The sequence below is a fragment of the Macaca mulatta genome, chromosome 20 (assembly GCF_049350105.2).
Source record: "Macaca mulatta isolate MMU2019108-1 chromosome 20, T2T-MMU8v2.0, whole genome shotgun sequence".
NCBI classification, from domain to species: Eukaryota; Metazoa; Chordata; class Mammalia; order Primates; family Cercopithecidae; genus Macaca; species Macaca mulatta.
The window spans coordinates 53,787,853-53,807,634 of NC_133425.1; the positions used below are offsets into that span (position 1 = coordinate 53,787,853).

The 19,782-nt window shown below is 43.0% G+C and overlaps 1 protein-coding gene across 2 annotated transcripts in view; it reads right to left on the reverse strand.

Moving 5' to 3' along the window:
- Nucleotides 1-17,384, reverse strand: part of CSNK2A2 (casein kinase 2 alpha 2) — a 41,324-nt gene extending 23,940 nt beyond the window's left edge. Inside the window, exons 1-4 of one of the 2 annotated variants that reach the window (XM_015126280.3) lie at nucleotides 16,910-17,384; nucleotides 16,017-16,128; nucleotides 5,160-5,261; nucleotides 2,651-2,701 (exon numbers count right to left, since the gene is read on the reverse strand). In XM_015126280.3, coding sequence (XP_014981766.1) covers nucleotides 2,651-2,701; nucleotides 5,160-5,261; nucleotides 16,017-16,128; nucleotides 16,910-17,013 — 369 coding nt within the window. In that variant the 5' untranslated portion in view covers nucleotides 17,014-17,384. The remainder of the gene's footprint in view (nucleotides 1-2,650; nucleotides 2,702-5,159; nucleotides 5,262-16,016; nucleotides 16,129-16,909) is intronic. The other variant, XM_077986345.1, reaches the window with a different exon arrangement.
- Nucleotides 17,385-19,782: the final 2,398 nt, after the last annotated feature.

Genomic DNA, 19,782 nt, shown 5'->3' on the forward strand with positions numbered 1-19,782 from the left:
AAAAAGTATGAAGGGAAAAAATACAATATTCTTAGTGAGAAAATAGAAGGTATTACATAAAACATAAAAGAACAGGATACTATTTTAAAAAGTTCCGAGACCAAAATGGAGCTGTAAGATGTGAAGTCTAACATTTGAATGAGTTCTGGAAAGTGAGAACAAAGAAGAAAGGGGAGAAAAATCAAAGAACATTAAAAATATTTTTTCCAAAACACAGGGGAAAAAGCCCAGCAAGTATGCAGAACAAAAGATAAAAAGGACCCATATGAAGGCACGTCATCGTGAAATTTCAGAAGACTGGAAATGAGAAAATCCTAAAAGCTTCCAGAGAAAAACAACAAAAACAAAACCATCACATAAGATGAAACCAGAATGGCTTCAGTGGTAATACTGGAACAATCTCTTCCAAATCGAGGACATTATGAATTAGAACCTACAATTCTATACTCTAGCAAATACATTAATTGGCAGGACAAAATAAAAATGATTTCAGACATGCAAGCCTCAAAAAAACATTAATTTCCCATAATCTCTTTAAAGAAAGCTACAAGAGAATGTATGAAACATCCCCTTTGAGGGTTAAGACCCGAGAGAGAATTTCTCTAAGAAATTAGAATTCCCACTAACTGATCTTCAGCAGTTGTTAAATCAACAGAGCAGATGCCACTTCAAGAAACAGAAAATGGGCTGGGCGCGGTGGCTCACGCCTGTAATCCCAGCACTTTGGGAGGCTGAGGTGGGTGGATCACGAGGTAAGGAGATTGAGACCATCCTGGCTAACATGGCGAAACCCCGTCTCTACTAAAAATACGAAAAAAAAAAAAAAAAAAAAATTAGCTGGGCGTGGTGGTGCACGCCTGTAGTCCCAACTACTCAGGAGGCTGAGGCAGGAGAATTGATTGAACTTGGGAGACTGAGGTTGCAGTGAGCCAAGATTGCACTACTGCACTCTAGTCTGGGTGACAGAGCAAGGCTCCGTCTCAAAAAAAAACAACAACAAAAAAACCACAAAACGCTGAGGTGAAATTTTACACGTGTAGCTAGACAATTGGTAAAAACTCATTAACGAGGCACAGGCATTTAAAACTTTGGGAATTACACTATGAAGTTCCATTCACATAAGCCTTTCAATTTTTACATTAGGAAAATACTTGGTTTCACTAAAGACTATCTGGTTTTCTAAGACATGCACACACATTCCCATTCACATATACCAGGATAAATGTGGGTGATTCATAGGATCAGCTACACATATCGGCATAGTACCATACCAGCTAAGCGCTGTTATGCTGCTGAATGAAAAAATTTACACCCCGTTCTTTAGAGTTCACTGCTAATTTCACCTGTAAGGAATCATATTAACAAGAAAATCTGTCACATGTGGGAAGTGCTATATACTACACATAAAACTTCCTTGTTTTATAAGTCAAAATATCTTCTTTTGCTTACTTTTCACTAACCTTGTTTTAGTCATTTTAGAGTGATTAAGAAAAATTAGGCTGGGCGGGACAGTGGCTCACACCTATAATCCCAGCCCTTTGGGAGGCAGAGGTGGGTGGATCACCTGAGGTCAGGAGTTCGAGACTAGCCTGGCCAACACGGTGAAACCCCGTCTCTACTAATAATAAAAAAAAAAAAAAAAAATTGCTGGGGGTGGCAGTGCATGCTTGCAGTCTTAGCTACTCGGGAGGCTGAGGCAGGAGAATCGCTTGAACGCGGGAGGCAGAGGTTGCAGTGAGCCGAGATCGCACCAGCCTGGGCAACAAGAGTGAAACTCCGTCTCAAAAAAAAAAAAAAAAAAATTTAGGTGTGAGAATAAGGTTCTCTTACTCTCACCCAGAACCATCCCTCCTGATACCAACATCTTTCAACTGATGATTTAGTTTTGTCTCTAGCTCCTGTCACAACAAAATCACAAGTCTCTTACTCACTGACAGAGTTACAATCAACTACAAGTCCTCCAAATGCTCCTGAAAATCAACGCTACTATTTTGTTTGTATATTGGTTTTTAAATTACGTGCTAAAAAGGGGTTTCCACCATGTCTAGTATGCCTAACCCCCAAAATCTTGAAATTATAAAATTTGTGAAAAACCAGTTTAAAACCATGATTTTAAAAGAACACTTCAATGTCTAAAATAATTTACATTATAAGAAAATGTAAAAAACCCAGATAGGGCTCTTCTAAAGCACTGAGTCTGGTTTTCCTGAATCATTTATTTGTACGTCACGTGCACACACACACTCGCTATCTGACAGCACTGAATACAATGCATTGCTTCTTTTCACAAGAGCCTTGTATCAGTCTATCCCTTCCTCTCGGCAAAGTAAGATTTTGTACAAAAGTCAAAGTTAACATACAACTAAAGCTATGCTGTCTAAAACAAGAGTGTTACAGATGAGGCACGAGCTTAGACCCAGCTAAGCAGCTACTCCTGGAGTAAGCAAGGCAAAGGGTGATGAGTAATTTCACCTAATGCAAGAACCCTAGCCACTTTCTGCATCCTGCGCTCATGCTTTAAGGAACCCAATTTGTTATCTCCTCCTCTCATCAATGACAGCCCTGCCCCTTGGGTTCTGGAGTACACAATATTTATCACCACCTCCCCCTCACCCCGTTAACCCCATGCCAGAAAGAAAAGTATACGCACCTTAAAATCTGTATTATTGATATATTCAAATACCAAAGCTGGTGTCTTTGACTGTAAAAGAGAATATTAATGCTTTTTAAGTACCCAAACAATAATCAATGTAATCTGCTTCTGCCAAAATGGCCCATCCCCAAATCCTACTCAGATAACAAAGGGATTCACTCATCAGGGACAGCCTGTCAAGAAAAGTATTCTCTTGAAATTTTATGATGTCTGGAATTTGCTTCAAAATAACTGGGGATAGTGGGAGGTGGGAAGTGGTGGGAGTATAGATGAAATAAGGTTGGCCACAGCTGATTAACTGCTAAAGTTGGGTCATGTGTGAAGGAAGGTTCATTACATTATGCATTTACTTTTGAAAACAGTTGAAAATTTCGTAATAAAAAGTTTTAAGAGGAATGTATTCTCTGAATAACCTACCAATGGCCTTAACCAATCTTCAATGGTTATGTGAGGATTTATACCCTGGAGTGTTCCAGTTTGCCAACTATATACAAAAAAAGTGACACATTTTCATCTTAGTTGAGCAAGCCAGAATTGCACTTGACAGAATTATCACAGGTTGTGGGAATGTATCATAGGTCTTTTGCGGGACCAAAAGGAAAATATAACCATCCATGATATTATCAGTAAGCTACACCATAATATTATTGCCTTGGCTAGAGACCATTACAGATGGTCTCATCTTATCAAGCAGACCTGTTCCTAAAAACTCATATATAATCGAATATTTTTAAAGTACTATAATCTTTAATCCAATGAGTACAAAAATGTTAAATATTAGCTTGTATAAATCTAGATTTTCAAATAACAGGATTCCTTAATTGAAGTAAAATAACGCTAATTGGCAGTTAAGAAGCTTTCAAAATTGGGAGAAAGTAGGGACTTAAGGAGTTATAGAAAAAAAAATCATCTAGCAATCTTTTGCTCAAGAACCATGTGAAAGTTACCTAGGAAACAGGCCACAGGGCAGCATGCAGATCTCTGCGAGGACAACTCAGAGTCCAAACAGCAGCCCCAGTAGCAGCCATGATTAAAAATTCTTCACCAGCCCGAAACTGTAAGGGTTTCATCAATATTACCACATCTCTCTACAGGCTGTGAAGTAAGCCTGACCTTCTAACAGACAAGGGGTCCCTGTTGATTTTTGTCAACTTCAATTTACTTGTCTTACATTATCACGTAAAACATACACATACTTTAACAAATTACAAAAATAATAAGATGTAGCACTAAGTTCCGCTAACTTGAAAAAGAAAAAGCAAAACAAAGATGCTCCTGGTATACCACATACTAACTCACACTTTAAAAATTATTCTGAAATTCCTATTTTTACAGGGTGCTCATTTTTCAATGGGTACTCATTTCCAATGCAGCCCATTTTCAAACAGGAGGCAGTCCAGAACTAGTCATTATAAAATCAATCTGTGCTAAAAGGACAGGATATATCTTAAAGGCCAATTAGTTACAATCTGGCATACAACAATCCCTTCCCTTCTCAGTCTTCTCAGGGTCCAGAAGGAAAAATTTTCCTTATGCTTCAACAATACTGTGTAATCTTGAGTGAATCTTCTAACCTCTGCATTTTCTCATCTGTACAATGTGAATAAATGGTACCCACCCCAATGGACTATTGTGAGGACTGAGTGACATGACACAGTTGGGCACTTGGAATATGCCCAGCACATAGTAAGCACTCAATGCATGTTAGCTACTATATTATTACGAGGATGTCTTTAGCAGCCAGGAAAAAAAACCTATTTCTTTAATAAACAAAACTATCATGGGAAGAGAACAGGGAAATATCTGAGGTAGAGCAGGTGGAGAACAGCAATGGGACAAGAAGGGGTACGAAAGTGGGGAGGTGAGGTGCCTCCAACCTTAGCTAATCAGAAACACCTAAGGTTAAGTTACTCCCTAGGGAGAGAAAACAAAATTAAACAGTACATTTAAAATGACTAAAAACTAAGCATTAACAAAAATATTTTAGTCTATCTACATATGCGACGTGAGCCCTAATGACACATGCTGAATTAAGGGAAAGACGATGACTTCTTCAAAGGGTCAGTGGAGCTGGGACCTGCTCAGGCCTTTATGCCAGGTGTCCACATGGAGATGTTCACTCTCCTTGTGTAAACCCAGATTTTCAAATGTCATGCTTACTTAAGTGAGGTAGAGTAACACAAATTGGCAGTAATGCACTTTCAAAACTGGAGAGAGGCTGGGCCTTAAAGGAGACATTCAACAAACATTTGTGGGCTGAATCAAAACACTGAAGTACAAACCCAGAAAAGGGATTTTTCTCTGTACACTTTCAGGTTCCATCGCAGTGGTTGTAGCTGTTTTATCACTGGGCCACCATGATTTTTTTCTGGTTTTCAAACCAGTCAGTAGTTAAGACAAACACCACCATCCCCACTGTATCATTACATGAGGTTCTGCGTGTTAAACAACCCCCATATCCACACCCCGGTCTACTAGTATACTCCCCCAACCATTTGGCACCTACCACAGGGTCCTTTACAGTGTCAATCAGCTTAATGATATTTGTTCCACCACGAAGGTTCTCCAGAATCTTAACCTCTCGTTTTATCTTCTTTTTCTTCACTGGCTTAAATACACAAGAGTAATCAGAAGTGAGACTCCTTTTGAAGTTAGTAAATAAAACTTTAAAACGTTAGCCAATAAGATGGACAGTATGCTATCTTGTACACTCTGTTGTGTTAAAGAGCGTGCCTAAATTCGAAGAGAAAAAACTGACATAGAACGGGCTTGCCTGTAAGAACCTTTAACATTAGGTTAATTTACAGACCCATACAGCTTATGTCTCAAGATCTTTAAGTAGTTATATTGAGGGCACTTAAAAATTTTGAATACCCGTATCACACTTCAAAAATAAAACTTCTGCTTACTAGATAGCTGCCAAGTGGAAAATATAGCTCTGAACAGCTGTATATCATGCACTCACAAATGGAAAAACCGAAACAAAATGGTGAGACACCTGCTCTTCCAATGAGTTACATGTAATTTTGTCTTTCAGGAGTGAAAGACCAGTTCACTGACATCAGGTTACAAACTTGCTTCCCAGCTGCTGGCTCTCATTTCCTGTCACCACTCCCATTTCCTTAATATCTAGAATCTGAAATCAGCACAGAGCCAGTTAATGTTTCCCAACAGATCCCATTCCTGAAGAAAGAGATGTCGAATCAGGAAAGGAGAAATCAATCTGATACAACAGTGACTGAACACTTCTATCTAACTTTTCAGTCTGCTGGAAAGATTAAAAGTTTTAAAAATAATTACTCTCATTACACATATTACTCCTTGTCTTAAATGAGCTAAAGAGTTCGAGGAAGAAGAGAAGCGGTTCTGAAAAAGTAAGTCTATCATAATCAAGTATGCTTTATAAGGCACTCAGAATGGTGACTGGAACACAGTAAGCACCTAATAAATGATAGTGTTATTTTCATATTTTTAGTAATTTATTATTTAATAAGTCATTATGAATCCTCACAAAGTCCCTAAGTAGCAGAGTTGAGCTATCTGCCCAAGATCACACAGCTCATGGCAGAGTGGGGCAGGAATCAAAGCTGGAAGCTGGGCAGTCTGACTGCATGCTATACTCTTGCCACAGTGCTTTTGTTTCCCAAGTGTGGCCAAAGGGAGAAACGTAACTAAGGAAAAAGAGTATTTTATCATTGAGACACTGTTATAATAGCAGACGCAAAGAGAGGCCAATGGATTTGCCAAGAAATAATAAAGCAAGACTTCTTTTGCCTGTGTGTGGGGTGGGGAAGGAGAGGGGAGGGGGAAAATATAACATACACACATGCCAAAAAAACCTTCATCTTTTGTTGGTCACTAAGATACAGCTTTGAACACATAACAAAACAGAGAAGGAAAGGACTATGAAACTCAGAGCACTTGCATCACCTGTAACAAGGGGCTTAACTGAGAGGCTGGGCTCTTGCTGTGTCCTTGTGAGCTAGCTGCCATGATGATACCCGCTCTCCGCCCGCTGTGCCAGGGTTCCCAGGAGAGCAGATGAGGCTGCTGTGCATGTTCCCTGACTCCACTTAGAAACCTTACTCCTTAGTCCCTTTTTCATTAACAAGGGAGCTCGAAACTTTGGGGAAAAAAAGCACTGTACAATCCGATTAAAAAATAGCCAGGGAAGGACACACTACAAAATAACCAGCCTGAAAGATTCAAATATGTCAATGTCATGAAACAAACTGCGCAATTGTTCCAGACTTTTAAAATTTGACAACTGAATATAACACATGACTACAACTGAATATAATCATATAATCTGGGATTTTCCTTTGCTATAAAGAACGTTATAAAGGTAACTGGCAAATGTGAATGAGAGCTGTAGATTAGCTAATAGCATTGCATCAATGGTTACGTTCTTTTTTTTTTCTTTGGGACGGAGTCTCGCTCTGTCGCCCAGGCTGGAGTGCAGTGGCCGGATCTCAGCTCACTGCAAGCTCCGCCTCCCGGGTTCACGCCATTCTCCTGCCTCAGCCTCCCGAGTAGCTGGGACTACAGGCACCCGCCAGCTCGCCCGGCTAATTTTTTGTATTTTTTAGTAGAGACGGGGTTTCACCATGTTAGCCAGGATGGTCTCGATCTCCTGACCTTGTGATCCGCCCGTCTCGGCCTCTCAAAGTGCTGGGATTACAGGCTTGAGCCACCGCGCCCAGCCTACCTTCTAATTTTTTAATATGGCATTGTAGGGTTATGTAAGAAACTCTTTATTTTTAGGAAATGCATACTGAAGTATTTAGGGATGACTACGATTTACTCTCAAGCACTTCAGGAAAATATACATAACATAAATGTTATTATACAGGTGTATATATGTACATATATGTATGTATGTATGTACATATGTGTGTATATATGAGAAAGAGAAGGATAAAGCAAATGTTAACATTTGAGGAGTCTGGGTGAAACAGATACGGGAATTCCTGCAACTTTTTTTAAGTCCGAAATTATGTTAAGAAGTTAAAAGAAAAATAAAAACTGACTTTTTTTTGAGACGGGGTCTCACTCCGTGGCCCAGGCTGGAGCGCAGTGGCACAATCTCAGCTCACTGCAACCTCCGCCTCCCAAGTTCAAACAATTCTCCTGCCTCAGCCTTCCAAGTACTACAAGTGCACGCCACCACGCCCAGCTAATTTTTTTGTATTTTTAGTAGAGATAGGGTTTCACCATGTTGGCCAGGCTGATCTCGAACTCCTGACCTCAGGTGATCCACCTGCCTTAGCCTCCCAAAGTGCTGGGATTACAGGTGTGAGCGACTGCGCCCGGCCAAAGCTGGTTATCTTATACTTAAAAATTCAGCCAATGCTACCAGTTTAGTCAATGCCTTTCAATGTAAGAAAATTCTAGATTTGTCATCCAATACTGGAAAGCAGCTATAGATCTGTGAGAGTGGTAACAGAGAGAAAAAAACCCGCAACCAGAAGCCTATATCCACCAAAAACCTCTTCTACTCCTAACAGTACTCCTAACCGCTTACAGGGACAACCCATTAGTTGCCTTTATGACACTGCCCCATGTAAAGTCTTGCATTGCTCTCCCGTTATTAAGCAACGGGTCAGGCCTGGACAGCCCAGTTAAGATGAACCTATCTATCAATACATCTAAAGGTATCTTGCATAGCAACTGAAGCATATTTTGTTGCCCACCAGGTATCTAACTTAAACTTCCCAAACTAGAGACTGGGAATAGCAGGGCAACTCTGAAGGTGGCACAAAGGAGTCCCAAGTCACAAAGGCAGCTAGAGTCCTCACAAGCTGACAAAAGACCAAGAGATGATAAAAAAGAAAGGTGACCGACCCACAGTCCAGGACACTTCCCTCCAAACCATCAAAAACTCAGCTACAGGTAGATCCCTTCAGCCTCAGTTTATTCCTCTGGACTGGAAAGACGCTTGAAAAACTAAATCAATGAGCTCTGAGAAGCTGAAAGTGATCCTTTTAATGTGAATCAGAGATAAAAAGTTAGGATTTATGAGGGAGGATTGTTGGTGTCCTAAGGAAAATAAACCGAGTTTTACAGAAATAAGGATGCTTTGATTCTCCTGTCCAGAGCCTGTAGCCATTTACCACCAGTTACACAAAATGTAGAAAATACATGTATTTCTACAACGATCTCACAATTTCACTCTGCGTGCTAGAGAAAGTCTCCATCTGGGGTTCATTTATTCCAGTTCAGAGACTATCTGTTTAAAAGATTCAAACTCAATCAGTTTAGCTATTGTCCAAACTAATAAAACAAATTTTTTTTTAACTCGAAGTCTAGTAGACAAATTGGTGAAAAAAAGAACAACTGAACTAACAAATTCAAGACAGGCAGGAATTTATCAACAGCTCCTAACTCTCAAATTTGGGGTTACTTTTACTCTACTACCAAACTAACAACTGCTCCACTATGATATGAATTTCATCACCTGCAATGAACAATGGTTGCCAGGAATGTAGAAGGACAGAGTAAAAAGAAAGTTCAACTACCCTGGTGGCATCCCTAAAACCCACTGCACCTGACCTAAATAAAAACATTATCTGAGCAATGTTATCTCATCACAGAAAACTTTTCCTCTCATCTTTCAAGTTTCATCATCCCAATTACATGATCTACTCCTTGAGGGTATTTGTTTATTCTCAGGAGTTAAAAAAATTATTAAAAAAGGCAAGGCATAAAATCAAAATGATAATCAGATACCACCTCACACAAGTCGGGATGGCTGCTATCAAAAAAACCAGAAAAGAAGTGTTGGCAAGGATATGGAGAAACAGTCAAACTTGTACACTGCAGTCAGAATGTAAAATGGTACAGCCACTCTGGAAAGTTCCTCAAAACATTAAATATAGAATTAATTACCTTGTGATCCAGCAATTCCACTTCTGGGTCTATACCCAAAAGAAGTGAAGCAGGGTCTTCAGGAGGTATCTGTACACTCATGTTCAAAGCAGCATTATTCACAATAGCTAAAACATGGAAGCAACCCATCCACTGATGGTGAACGGCTAAGAAAATGTGCTATATACATACAATGGAAAATGACGTAGCCTTAAAATGGAAGGAAATTCTGACGCATGCAACAGTGATAAACCTGGAGGACATAATGCTGTGCAAAATAATCCAGTCACAAAAGGATAAATACTGTACAATTCCACTTATATGAGGTACTTGGAGTAGTCAAATTCATAGAAACAGTAAAATGGTTGTTGCCAGGAAATGGGGGAGGGAAAAATGGCTAGTTATTGTTTAATGGATACAGAGTTTCCATTTTACAAGACTAAACAAGTTATAGAGATGGATGGTAGTGATGGCTGCACATTACCCATTGAACTGTACACTTAAGAATGGTTAAGATGGTAAATATTATGTTATTTTATTTTATTATTTTTTAGACGAGTTTCGCTCTTATTGCCCAGGCTGGAGTGCAATGGTGCAATCTTGGCTTACTGCAACCTCTGCCTCCCGGGTTAAAGCGATTCTCCTGCCTCAGCCTCCTGAGTAGCTGGGATTACAGGCGCCTGCCACCATGCCCAGCTAATTTTTTGTATTTTTAGTAGAGGCAGAGTTTCACCAGGTTGGCCAGGCTGGTCTTGAACTCCTGACCTCAGGTGATCCGCCTGCCTCGGCCTCCCAAAGTGCTGGGATTACAGGCGTGAGGCACCGCGCCTAGCCTATGTTACATGTATTTTAACACTATTTATTTATGTATTTATTTATTTTTTTGAGATGGAGTCTCGCACTGTCGCCCAGGCTGGAGTGCAGTGGCGCAATCTTGGCTCACTGCAAGCTCTGCCTCCCGAGTTCATGCCATTCTCCTGCCTCAGCCTCCCGAGTAGCTGGGACTACAGGCGCCTGCCAACACGCCCGGCTAATTTTTTGTATTTTTAGTAGAGACGGGGTCTCACCATGTTAGCCAGGATGGTCTCAATCTCCTGACCTCGTGATCCGCCTGCCTTGGCCTCCCAAAGTGCTGGATTACAGGCGTGAGTCACCGCGCCCAGCATTTTTTTTTTTAAAGGCAAGGCATAGAGCAGACCCTTTGAATCTCATCAAGAGAACACTGCAACCCTTTCTACTACTGGTTCTGCCTCTAAAAATCATTCGCATTGCCCAAATGTAATATTGTTATTACTACACTTTATTTATCTCTCAGGCCAGGCACCGTTTTAAGCACATTTAATCCTCTTAGATGAGCACTAGTAACATTTTTTACTTGAGGAAGGACATTGAGGCACAGAGAACTTAAGTAACTGTTCGATGTTATAGAGCGTCTACAGTTGGAACTAACACCTGACACGAGGCAGACCACTTCTAGGCCATACTCACTCAGGAAAGAAGCATTTTGTAGATTACTAACACATGATAATCAATCTCTGTACCCATCTGTCTACAGTTTATCTGACTTTCCTGACAACCCTGTGACTTAAGCAGGAAATGTATGCTTATTTCATAGATGAGAAAACAGTCAAGTGGTATCAATGAACACACTAGTTTTTGAACTCAAGCCTTCTGCCCTCTCATTTATAGCACTTCTTACACTATACCACCCTGATTATGAGATGGCAGATCCTGAAATTAAACTCTAGAAACTATCTGGAGCCCTGCTTTATACATGAAAATGGGCACACTATATCAAGATATTCTTTTCACATGTGGTTTGTTCTCAAATAAACTCTTGTATTAAAGGGACAAAACTAATAATCCCCAAATCTGCCAAGTGATCATGCTGAGACTTGGAGGAACTCTATGGGTTAAAAAAAGCATAAAAATACTACTTATTGATGCTCCGAGAGAATAAAGCAGCATTTCATTTAAGCATTAAACATGCTGCTGTGGATACTAATCATAGAGAACCCCTGCCTGGGTCCCTACAGCCCTCTAGGACTCTTGGATTCCATACTTCAACTAGCAACTTACCAAAGTCAAATACTTCCTTTGAGAAAAATTACTCCAAAAATCATTAGAAACGAATTAACTTCATTTGACTCTTGGTGAGTGTTCCTCAATTCTTCCAGTACAGATCAGTACATCACAAAGTCAAACATCCAGCAAATGTCCTAATTATGCTCCTCGCACCTGCCGAGACTTCAGGACAGGTATACGGGTCCTACACCGAGTGCTTCCACCCTGTGACTACATGACGCTGAGCATATAAATCCTTTCTCTGGGTCTTGGTTGATTTGTAAAAAGGGCCTGGGTTCTAACGGTTTCTAAGCACCCGCATTCTGTGATTCTGTTTGACACCGGTTAACTATACTCTTAATCTGTGACTCCCCACCACAATGTTGGAAATAGCCTAGTTCACATACAATTTTTAACATTATTTTGAATGTTAGCAATACTTCAGTAATACTGTTTTCACTACTTTTATACCATGAGACATTAGTGAAAATTAGAATGTACCAAAAATTTAGATAAATACCACTAATGTGTTGTTTCAGGAAGATGTCTTCATACACATGCCTAAATTCAAAAGGGTAAAAAACCTACCACAGGAGAAGCTAGAAATAAAGAAGAAAGCACCATTCTGACATAACATAAAGATCACCAGCTCACGATGAAGCTATTAACAAAGATGTATAACCAACGCCCATCCTTTTAACACTACCTACTTACAACACAAAACTTAAAAAATATCTGCAAATATGCTAAACATGCTTAAGGAGCAAAATTTAATACCACCATCCTTTGTTTAAAGCTAAAGAATTAATATCTGGGGGGAAATGGATAGTCAATCTGTTTATAAAATAAGACTACTAAGAGGAAGCCTTATATGGGAATTTCCAAGTCATTTTAGCACTGGTTCGAAATGCTATCTGTTTTTTTTTTTTTTTTTTTTTTTTTTTTTGAGACGGAGTCTCGCTGTGTCGCCCAGGCTGGAGTGCAGTGGCCGGATCTCAGCTCATTGCAAGCTCCGCCTCCCGGGTTTTTACGCCATTCTCCTGCCTCAGCCTCCCGAGTAGCTGGGACTACAGGCGCCCACCACCTCGCCCGGCTAGTTTTTTGTATTTTTTAGTAGAGACGGGGTTTCACCGTGTTAGCCAGGATGGTCTCGAACTCCTGACCTCGTGATCCGCCCGTCTCGGCCTCCCAAAGTGCTGGGATTACAGGCTTGAGCCACCGCGCCCGGCCTGCTATCTGTTTTTAAAAACAGTGTTGCTCTTAACTTTTATTCAAGAAATAGTTTAATTTGAAAGATCCCAAGGACCCCAGGAAGTACTGAAATCTACACACACAGGCAGTGTTCATAAAATTCTAAAAGTTGTCAAAAGTGGCCACTTTTACTTCTGTGTACACTTTTCTAAGAGGTACTACAAAGGAAATGAAGAATTGATTTTTCAAAATCAAAAGATGAAACTTTTGACACTAATGTAGCTTTCTGCCCAGCCATATAAACCCTTACCATTTTCCTCCTCCTTTTTCTCTCTTCTCCTCAAAACAATTTGTCAAAAAAAGATACAACCTCTCCATTGATTGGAAAGTTTTAAGATTTTAGCCATAGAATACCACTTGGGGATAGACAGTAAAATTTTGCTCACCAGTTTCTAAATTCCTAAAACTTCTTAGTACCTCATTTTTGATCAATACCTGGAAATCTACTAACGCAAATTAAATGATATAAAATTCCTCTGTAGTCACTCATCATTTACCCATTCTCACACATAGGAAAGAACTGATATGAAACTACAAAAGTAAGACCGCTTGTCCTCAAGAAAGGCACCCTCTATCTTGGTCACTATGTGCATAATACAATCCTGCAGCTAAAATACAGCAGGCTTATACAAAAAGGAAGGCTGTTCTAAATTCTTTCAAGTTAAGAGCAACTGGTACTCCGTTAAGGACCTAATTTCCTATGACCAAGCACCACAATAGTAGCTATTAGTCATAACTTCAACTTATTTGAATAAAGAAACACAACTTTGGCTAAAGATCCTGTTCTTTTTAAAAAGTAATACTTTCAATTCACAAAACAACAAAATCACAATAATGCCATTAGTGATGTATTACCCCATCCTTCAGACAGGAACAAAATCTGGATAGAAATGCCACCGGGCTTTAAAAAACATAAATAATTGAGTGTAGTTTCACTAGTGGTTTAGGCTGCACTGTGAAAACAAACAATGTCAAGAAGAAACAAGAAACATTTCATTAACTAGGGGCCTCCCAAGTGTGATTCCAGGACACTGGTACCTGTTTCTGTGCTCAACGTTCAGATCCTACAATCCAATGCTAAAATGAACAGTAAGAAATATGAAGAAATAGGAAACAGGAGTTCTGGCTAATGGTCATTCAACATAATGACATTAGGTAAGTTTCTTTGTGCCTAGGTCTCCCATTTGTAAAGATAACCTGCAGCAGCTTACATACTGGGTTTCCTAACATCTGCTGAGAATCTTTAGAGTAGGAGAAAGCTAGAGCCTATGAAGCTCTTCAGATGATGAAGCAGCAATGTGATGCTCTCCTAAATGAACATGCTGGGATTTATACATACACCTGAATGCTATTCCTTTCAAAAAAAAAAGCACCACAGAAAATCGTACACTTATTCTAAAAATGCTGCCATAGCACAAAAGTTCAGACATTTTTCCGGAATTGCTTTAGAGTCAGCAATTCATTCTTCTGAATATACAGCAGTGGAATGTGGATATTCCTAATTTCAATTTACGCCTCGCTTATTTCTTAGATTTGAAGCAGCTTATTAAAAACTTATGCTTATATATATAAAGCTAATGTATGGCTTTTTAAGGTAATTTCCCTGTGACTTAAAAAAAAAAAAAAACCTTGTGACTTCATAAATGCAATACATATTTAGGGAAGAGAGGAGTCACACTCAGTATCTTCAACATCAATTCCTCACTTCTCATCCCCAGTGTGTCTGAGAACACAAGTAACTGTCTATTTCTCTTTACTGCAATTCTGCTTCTTCATCACTAGGCTAGGATGTTTTGAGTGATGGAGTTAATCATTTTTTCTGAAAGATTACCAGGAAGCATAAGCCTGACCCCTCACATTAAACAGTGATTACCTACACAGCTGCTCTAACACACAGAAACAGCTTTTCAATTCCACATTCTTAGTCCACAGAACCTCTGCAAAAGGGCCACACTGGAAATCACATGTATGCAAAGTGCTTACGTCACTCTTCCGTCTTCTCAATCTCTCACTAAATGACATGTAACCACATGAAATGATCTGGCAATAACGAAGACCCATCACAGATTCTAAGAACTACTTTTTACTATAGCCTATAAAACATTATTAAAGCTATACAATTAATCTGTTACCAGAAGGAAAATTTAGCCGACCCTTCATGCTCATTAAAATCATCTTCATGGAAGAGATAACAAAAGACATATCATTATCAAACTGATTGCTAAACCATATATTAAAATCGTTTTGTTCCAATTATTGCTTTAGTAATAATACGTGAATTCTTCTACATTTTTACTAGCTGATAAGCAACAATGGCTCTCTGGCTTCCCAACAAGGCTTCTCAGCACTACTGGCGCACTATATCCATCCCACCTGAAACTTTACTGCCAAAGGAAAAAAAAAAGCAAGTGATTATCTGCTAAGGAATTTCCTTCCACTTGGGTTTGACATACATTTCTGAAGTCGCTCCAATTTTTTCCAACTTTCTTTCTGGAACAACGGAGAGCATGCACCAAGACTAACAAACACAGTGCTCAGGGAGCCCTTAAATTGAGAATGGCTTTCCTGTCTTTTGAATACCTATTTATTTTCTAACAAATGGAGCCCTTTAGGAATTTTTGCTTTAGGCAATTTACTTTTTAGAACAAACACCTTCCTGAACTTAGATTTGAACTAAGATCTGTGACCAGTCTGCACATTTTCTTGAAAGTTCACAGCAAAATGGGGTGGAAAAAGAAGTAATGAAGGGACATCAGATAAATAAAATCTGAGCGTGGGCTGGGCACAGCGGCTTATGCCTGTAAACCCAGCAATTTTAGGAGGCCTGCAAGGAGTCCTTTTGGAGGACTGCTTGAGCTCAGGAGTTTAAGACCAGCCTGGGCAACTTGACCAGACCCTGACTCTACAAAAAAATTTTAAAAATAACTGGGCGTGGTGGCATGCACCTGTAGTCTCAGCTACTTGGGTGAGATGGGAGGATCATTTGAGCTCAGGAGTTGAAGGCTGCAGTGAACTATGATCTGCACTACAGCCTGGGTGACAGAGTGAGACTCTGACTCTAAATAAATAAATTAAATTAAATTCAAGCTTGCATTGCCCATTCTAGAACGTGACTGGGGTAGCTTACAACCTTCTGCCCTGTGGGGGGAAAAATGTTACATACCACTCATAGGACACTCACCTTGAGGATTTTTACAACCACTCTCTCATTGTTGGTGATGTTAATGGCCTCAAATACTTCACTATATTTTCCCCGACCAAGTTTTCGAACCAGTTGGTAATCATCTTGATTACTGTAAAAGGAAGACACACACATAAATGCCAGGACTGGGGGTTAATCTAAGCAAGCCTATGCTCACTGTATACGTCATTCAGCCGCTTCCAACAGGCAAACACTTGGAAGTGTCTATACATCACGTCACAACTCATTCCCTAAATGAAAGCCACGACGTAATCTTGGCTCCCTTCACTCTGCAGAGCTCCTAACCTAATTGGTCTCTCCTAACTTGGAAAGATGGGGCAGGAAGGCAACGCTCTGAGCCAATCCAGAGGGCTGAGCAAAGCACCCGTCCTGAAGGCCTAGAGGGTGCCCCCTGTGCCCCGCGGCTCCCCAGCACCTGCTTCCCGTTTCACACCCTGAGGGTAGACAGTGCCTGTTTTAAAAAACTGGACGTCTTTAAGAAATTTCCTCCCACCACCTCATCTCAGAAAACCGAAAAGGCAGGGAATTTTAATAGCTCCAAAGGACAGCTGTTGACTTCCCACCCCAGTGGAAACCCAGAAGCGTGAGGAAGGGCTACTCCCTCACTTTTACCGGGCGTCGATCCCTGGACCCCACACTTCTCCCCGAGTAAAAAAGCATTCCTTGGGGGAAAGAGGTGCGCAAAGCGGGGAGAAAGGGACAAGGGGAGGGAAGAGGAAGACGAGGACATGTGCGAGAGCTGGACCTCTGCCTCCCTGCGGGCCCGCGGAGGGGTCGGCGGGAGACACCACCGGGCCCGAGTGCGGTTCGCAGGGGGTGGCCGGGCGGGGGCAGGGGTCAGCGGGCCCGGCGGGGGGCGGCGGCGGCTTTACCCCCAGCTCGGGACGTGAGCCTCGTAGTCCCAGTACTCGCGGCTCCTCAGGCTGTTCACCTCGGCGTAGACCCGGGCCCTGCTGCCCGCGGCCGGGCCGGGCATGGCGGGCGGGACCGGGGGGCGGCGCGGGGCGCAGAGGGTGGCGGCGGCGACGCGGCGGAGGGCGCGGGGCGGCGGGCGGAGGGGGCAGCGGGCCGCCGGGCGCTGGAGGAGGAGGAGGAGGAACGCGGCGGCGGGCGGCCGCGCCAGGCCGGGCCCGCGGGGGCGGGCGGGCTGGGGGCGCGGGGGGCGCCGGCCGAGCCGGCCCGGCCCTGGAGCGGCCGGCGGGGCGGCGGGGCGGGCGGCGCTCGCGATCCGCGGCGGTCTCCGCTCGGCTCGCGGCCCCCAGGAGGCGGCGGCAGTGGCGGCGGCGGCACCGGCAGTGGCAGCCACCGGCCGGGAAAGGGGCAGCGGCCGCGGCAGCGGAGAAGAAGGAGGAGAGAAGGAGGAGGCGGAGGAAACCCGGAAAAGGGGCCGCGCTCGCTGGGAGCGGCCGCCGCCCGGCCTGGGACCGCCCAGGCTCACAGCGCCCCCTGGAGCGCGGGGGGACCCGCCGGGCGGTGCCGGCCCCGCCCCGGCCCCGCCCCGGCACGCCCCGCCGCCTACCTCGCGCCCTCCCGCACCGTCCCGCACCCTCGCCCTCCCGTCGCCCCAGGTCGGACGGTCCAAATCGCCTCACCCTCGGGCTGGCCTGACTTCACGCCACAGGAGCCCCCCTTCCACTGGCCGTTGCCCTAGAGCCCTCGCCCGCGAGTCCCGACCCTTTCACTGTCCTTGGAGACCCTACCCCTAGCCCTGCACTCACCCAGCTTTTACCCACCCGACACCTCCCATACTGACCCTATTCTGACCCTCCTGTCACCCAAACTGTCAAGTCCCTCCCCAGGGCCTCGCTCAAACCTCAGAACCTCTCCCACCTCAATACTTCTCCTTTTCCCGGAGACATACCCCTCCTTCCCCCTCTGGACCCTGCCCTGTTAGGGTAGACTCCTCAGTCCCCAAAGCTTCCCACCCCCGTCATTCAGAGTCCTCACAAAACCTTTCCACGCTTCCCCCAAATGCCCTTCCAGAGCCTTCCCTGAATATCCACTTTGGTCACTTGGTTAAGCTGGCGTCGGCCAGGTTGTGCCACTGCAAAGTTACAATTTTTCCCTTTGTGATTAGTTAGTTATTTGTGGGGAGAGACTTTGAGTGTGTAAATCTCCTGTTTGTGTTTAGGAGGAGGGAGAGCAGAATTGCAAATCCGACCTGAAGGGACAGCAGGGATTGGGGATGCACCAGGGTAGGTGGTCAACTGAACTGGCCTGGCTTCCAGTGTTGCTTGCAGCCCTGAACACCCTTCTCCTTGGACCTTCTAGGCCCTTCCTTTGTCTTCCTTTCCCATCCTGCATCCTTTATCGACAGGACCTCTGCACCCAGTGCAGGTTGCTCTCATTCCAATCCCTTTTCACAGTCTGTTTTCTAGATGAAATCCTGGGCCTTCCTCCTTGACACAGCTAAGAGCACAGACTGTAGAGTCAGATCTATCCAGCACTGCTACTTAGAAGCTGTGTGACCTTAGGACAATTACTCAACCTCTCTGTGTCACAGATTCTACAGCACAAAACCAGTAATAGCACTCACTTCACAGGGCTGCAAGGAGAATTAAACAAGGTAAAGCATGTGAAACATGTAGGATGGTGTTCAATATTAAGATACTATGTGTACAATATGATTATTCCCAGACCCAGGGCCTTTCTCTGATCATGCCTCCCTCCCTGAGACCACCACGCATCCATCTTTTGGTTCCTTCCATCCTCCAAGCTTAACTAGGAGCCACCACCAACCCCTCCACCCCACCTTCCCAAGGGTGACTCCTTTTCCCTATTCAAGTTTCGCCTTTTTCTTTATTAGTAGTATTTTTTTTAGAAATAGAGTATCACTATATTGCCCAGGCTGGAGTGCAGTGGCCTATTCACAGGAATGATCCCACTACTGATCCGCACGGGAGTTTTGACCTGCTGTTTGCCACCTGGCAACCTGGTGGTCCCCCAGCCCCAGGAGGTCATGATAGTTGATGCCAAACTTAGTGTGGACACCTGATCGGCATTATGCACTACAGCCCAGAACTCCTGGGCTTACACGATCCTCCCACCTCAGCCTCCTGAGGAGTTGGGACTACAGGCATGCCCCCAGCTCAAGTCTCACCTTAAAGATGACTTTCTCTACAGTTGATACTTCTCTATCTCAGCACCCTATCCACATCCTTCATAAAACTGCATATCTTGTCATTATTTGTTTCCTTATTGTCTGTCTCCTCCCTTGTAAAAACAGCACAAGAACAAGGACAGAGTGTGGGTGCTCACCACTAGCTCGCCTAGCATTTGCCACAGTCAGAGACCTTCAGTGAATACAGTGTTACCCCACAAATGACTTAGGGATTACCAAGGGGAAACGAGGTCACCACCTTATCCGTGGTCCAAACTTCTCATCAGTAGGGAACCAACTAATCCTCTGATGTGATGCAACGAGAAGGGACACCTCCCCCATGAGGTACTCCTGCCAAAACATTTAACCTGAATCTAATAATAAGGGCGCCATCAGCCAAATCCAAGCTGGGCGACATTCTGCCAAAGAGCTAAGCTGGATTCTTCAAAAATGTCAATGTCAGGAGAAAGAAAACCAAACGAAACCTTGGATGAGTGTTCTTGATTACTGAAGACCGAGAGACATAACTAGATGAAGTGTGTGATTCTGAATTAGAGTCTGGATTTTTTTTTTTTAAGTAGAAAGGAAAGGAGGAAGGGAGGGAGAAAGAATACAGCTCATATTGGGTTGGTGCAAAACTTATTG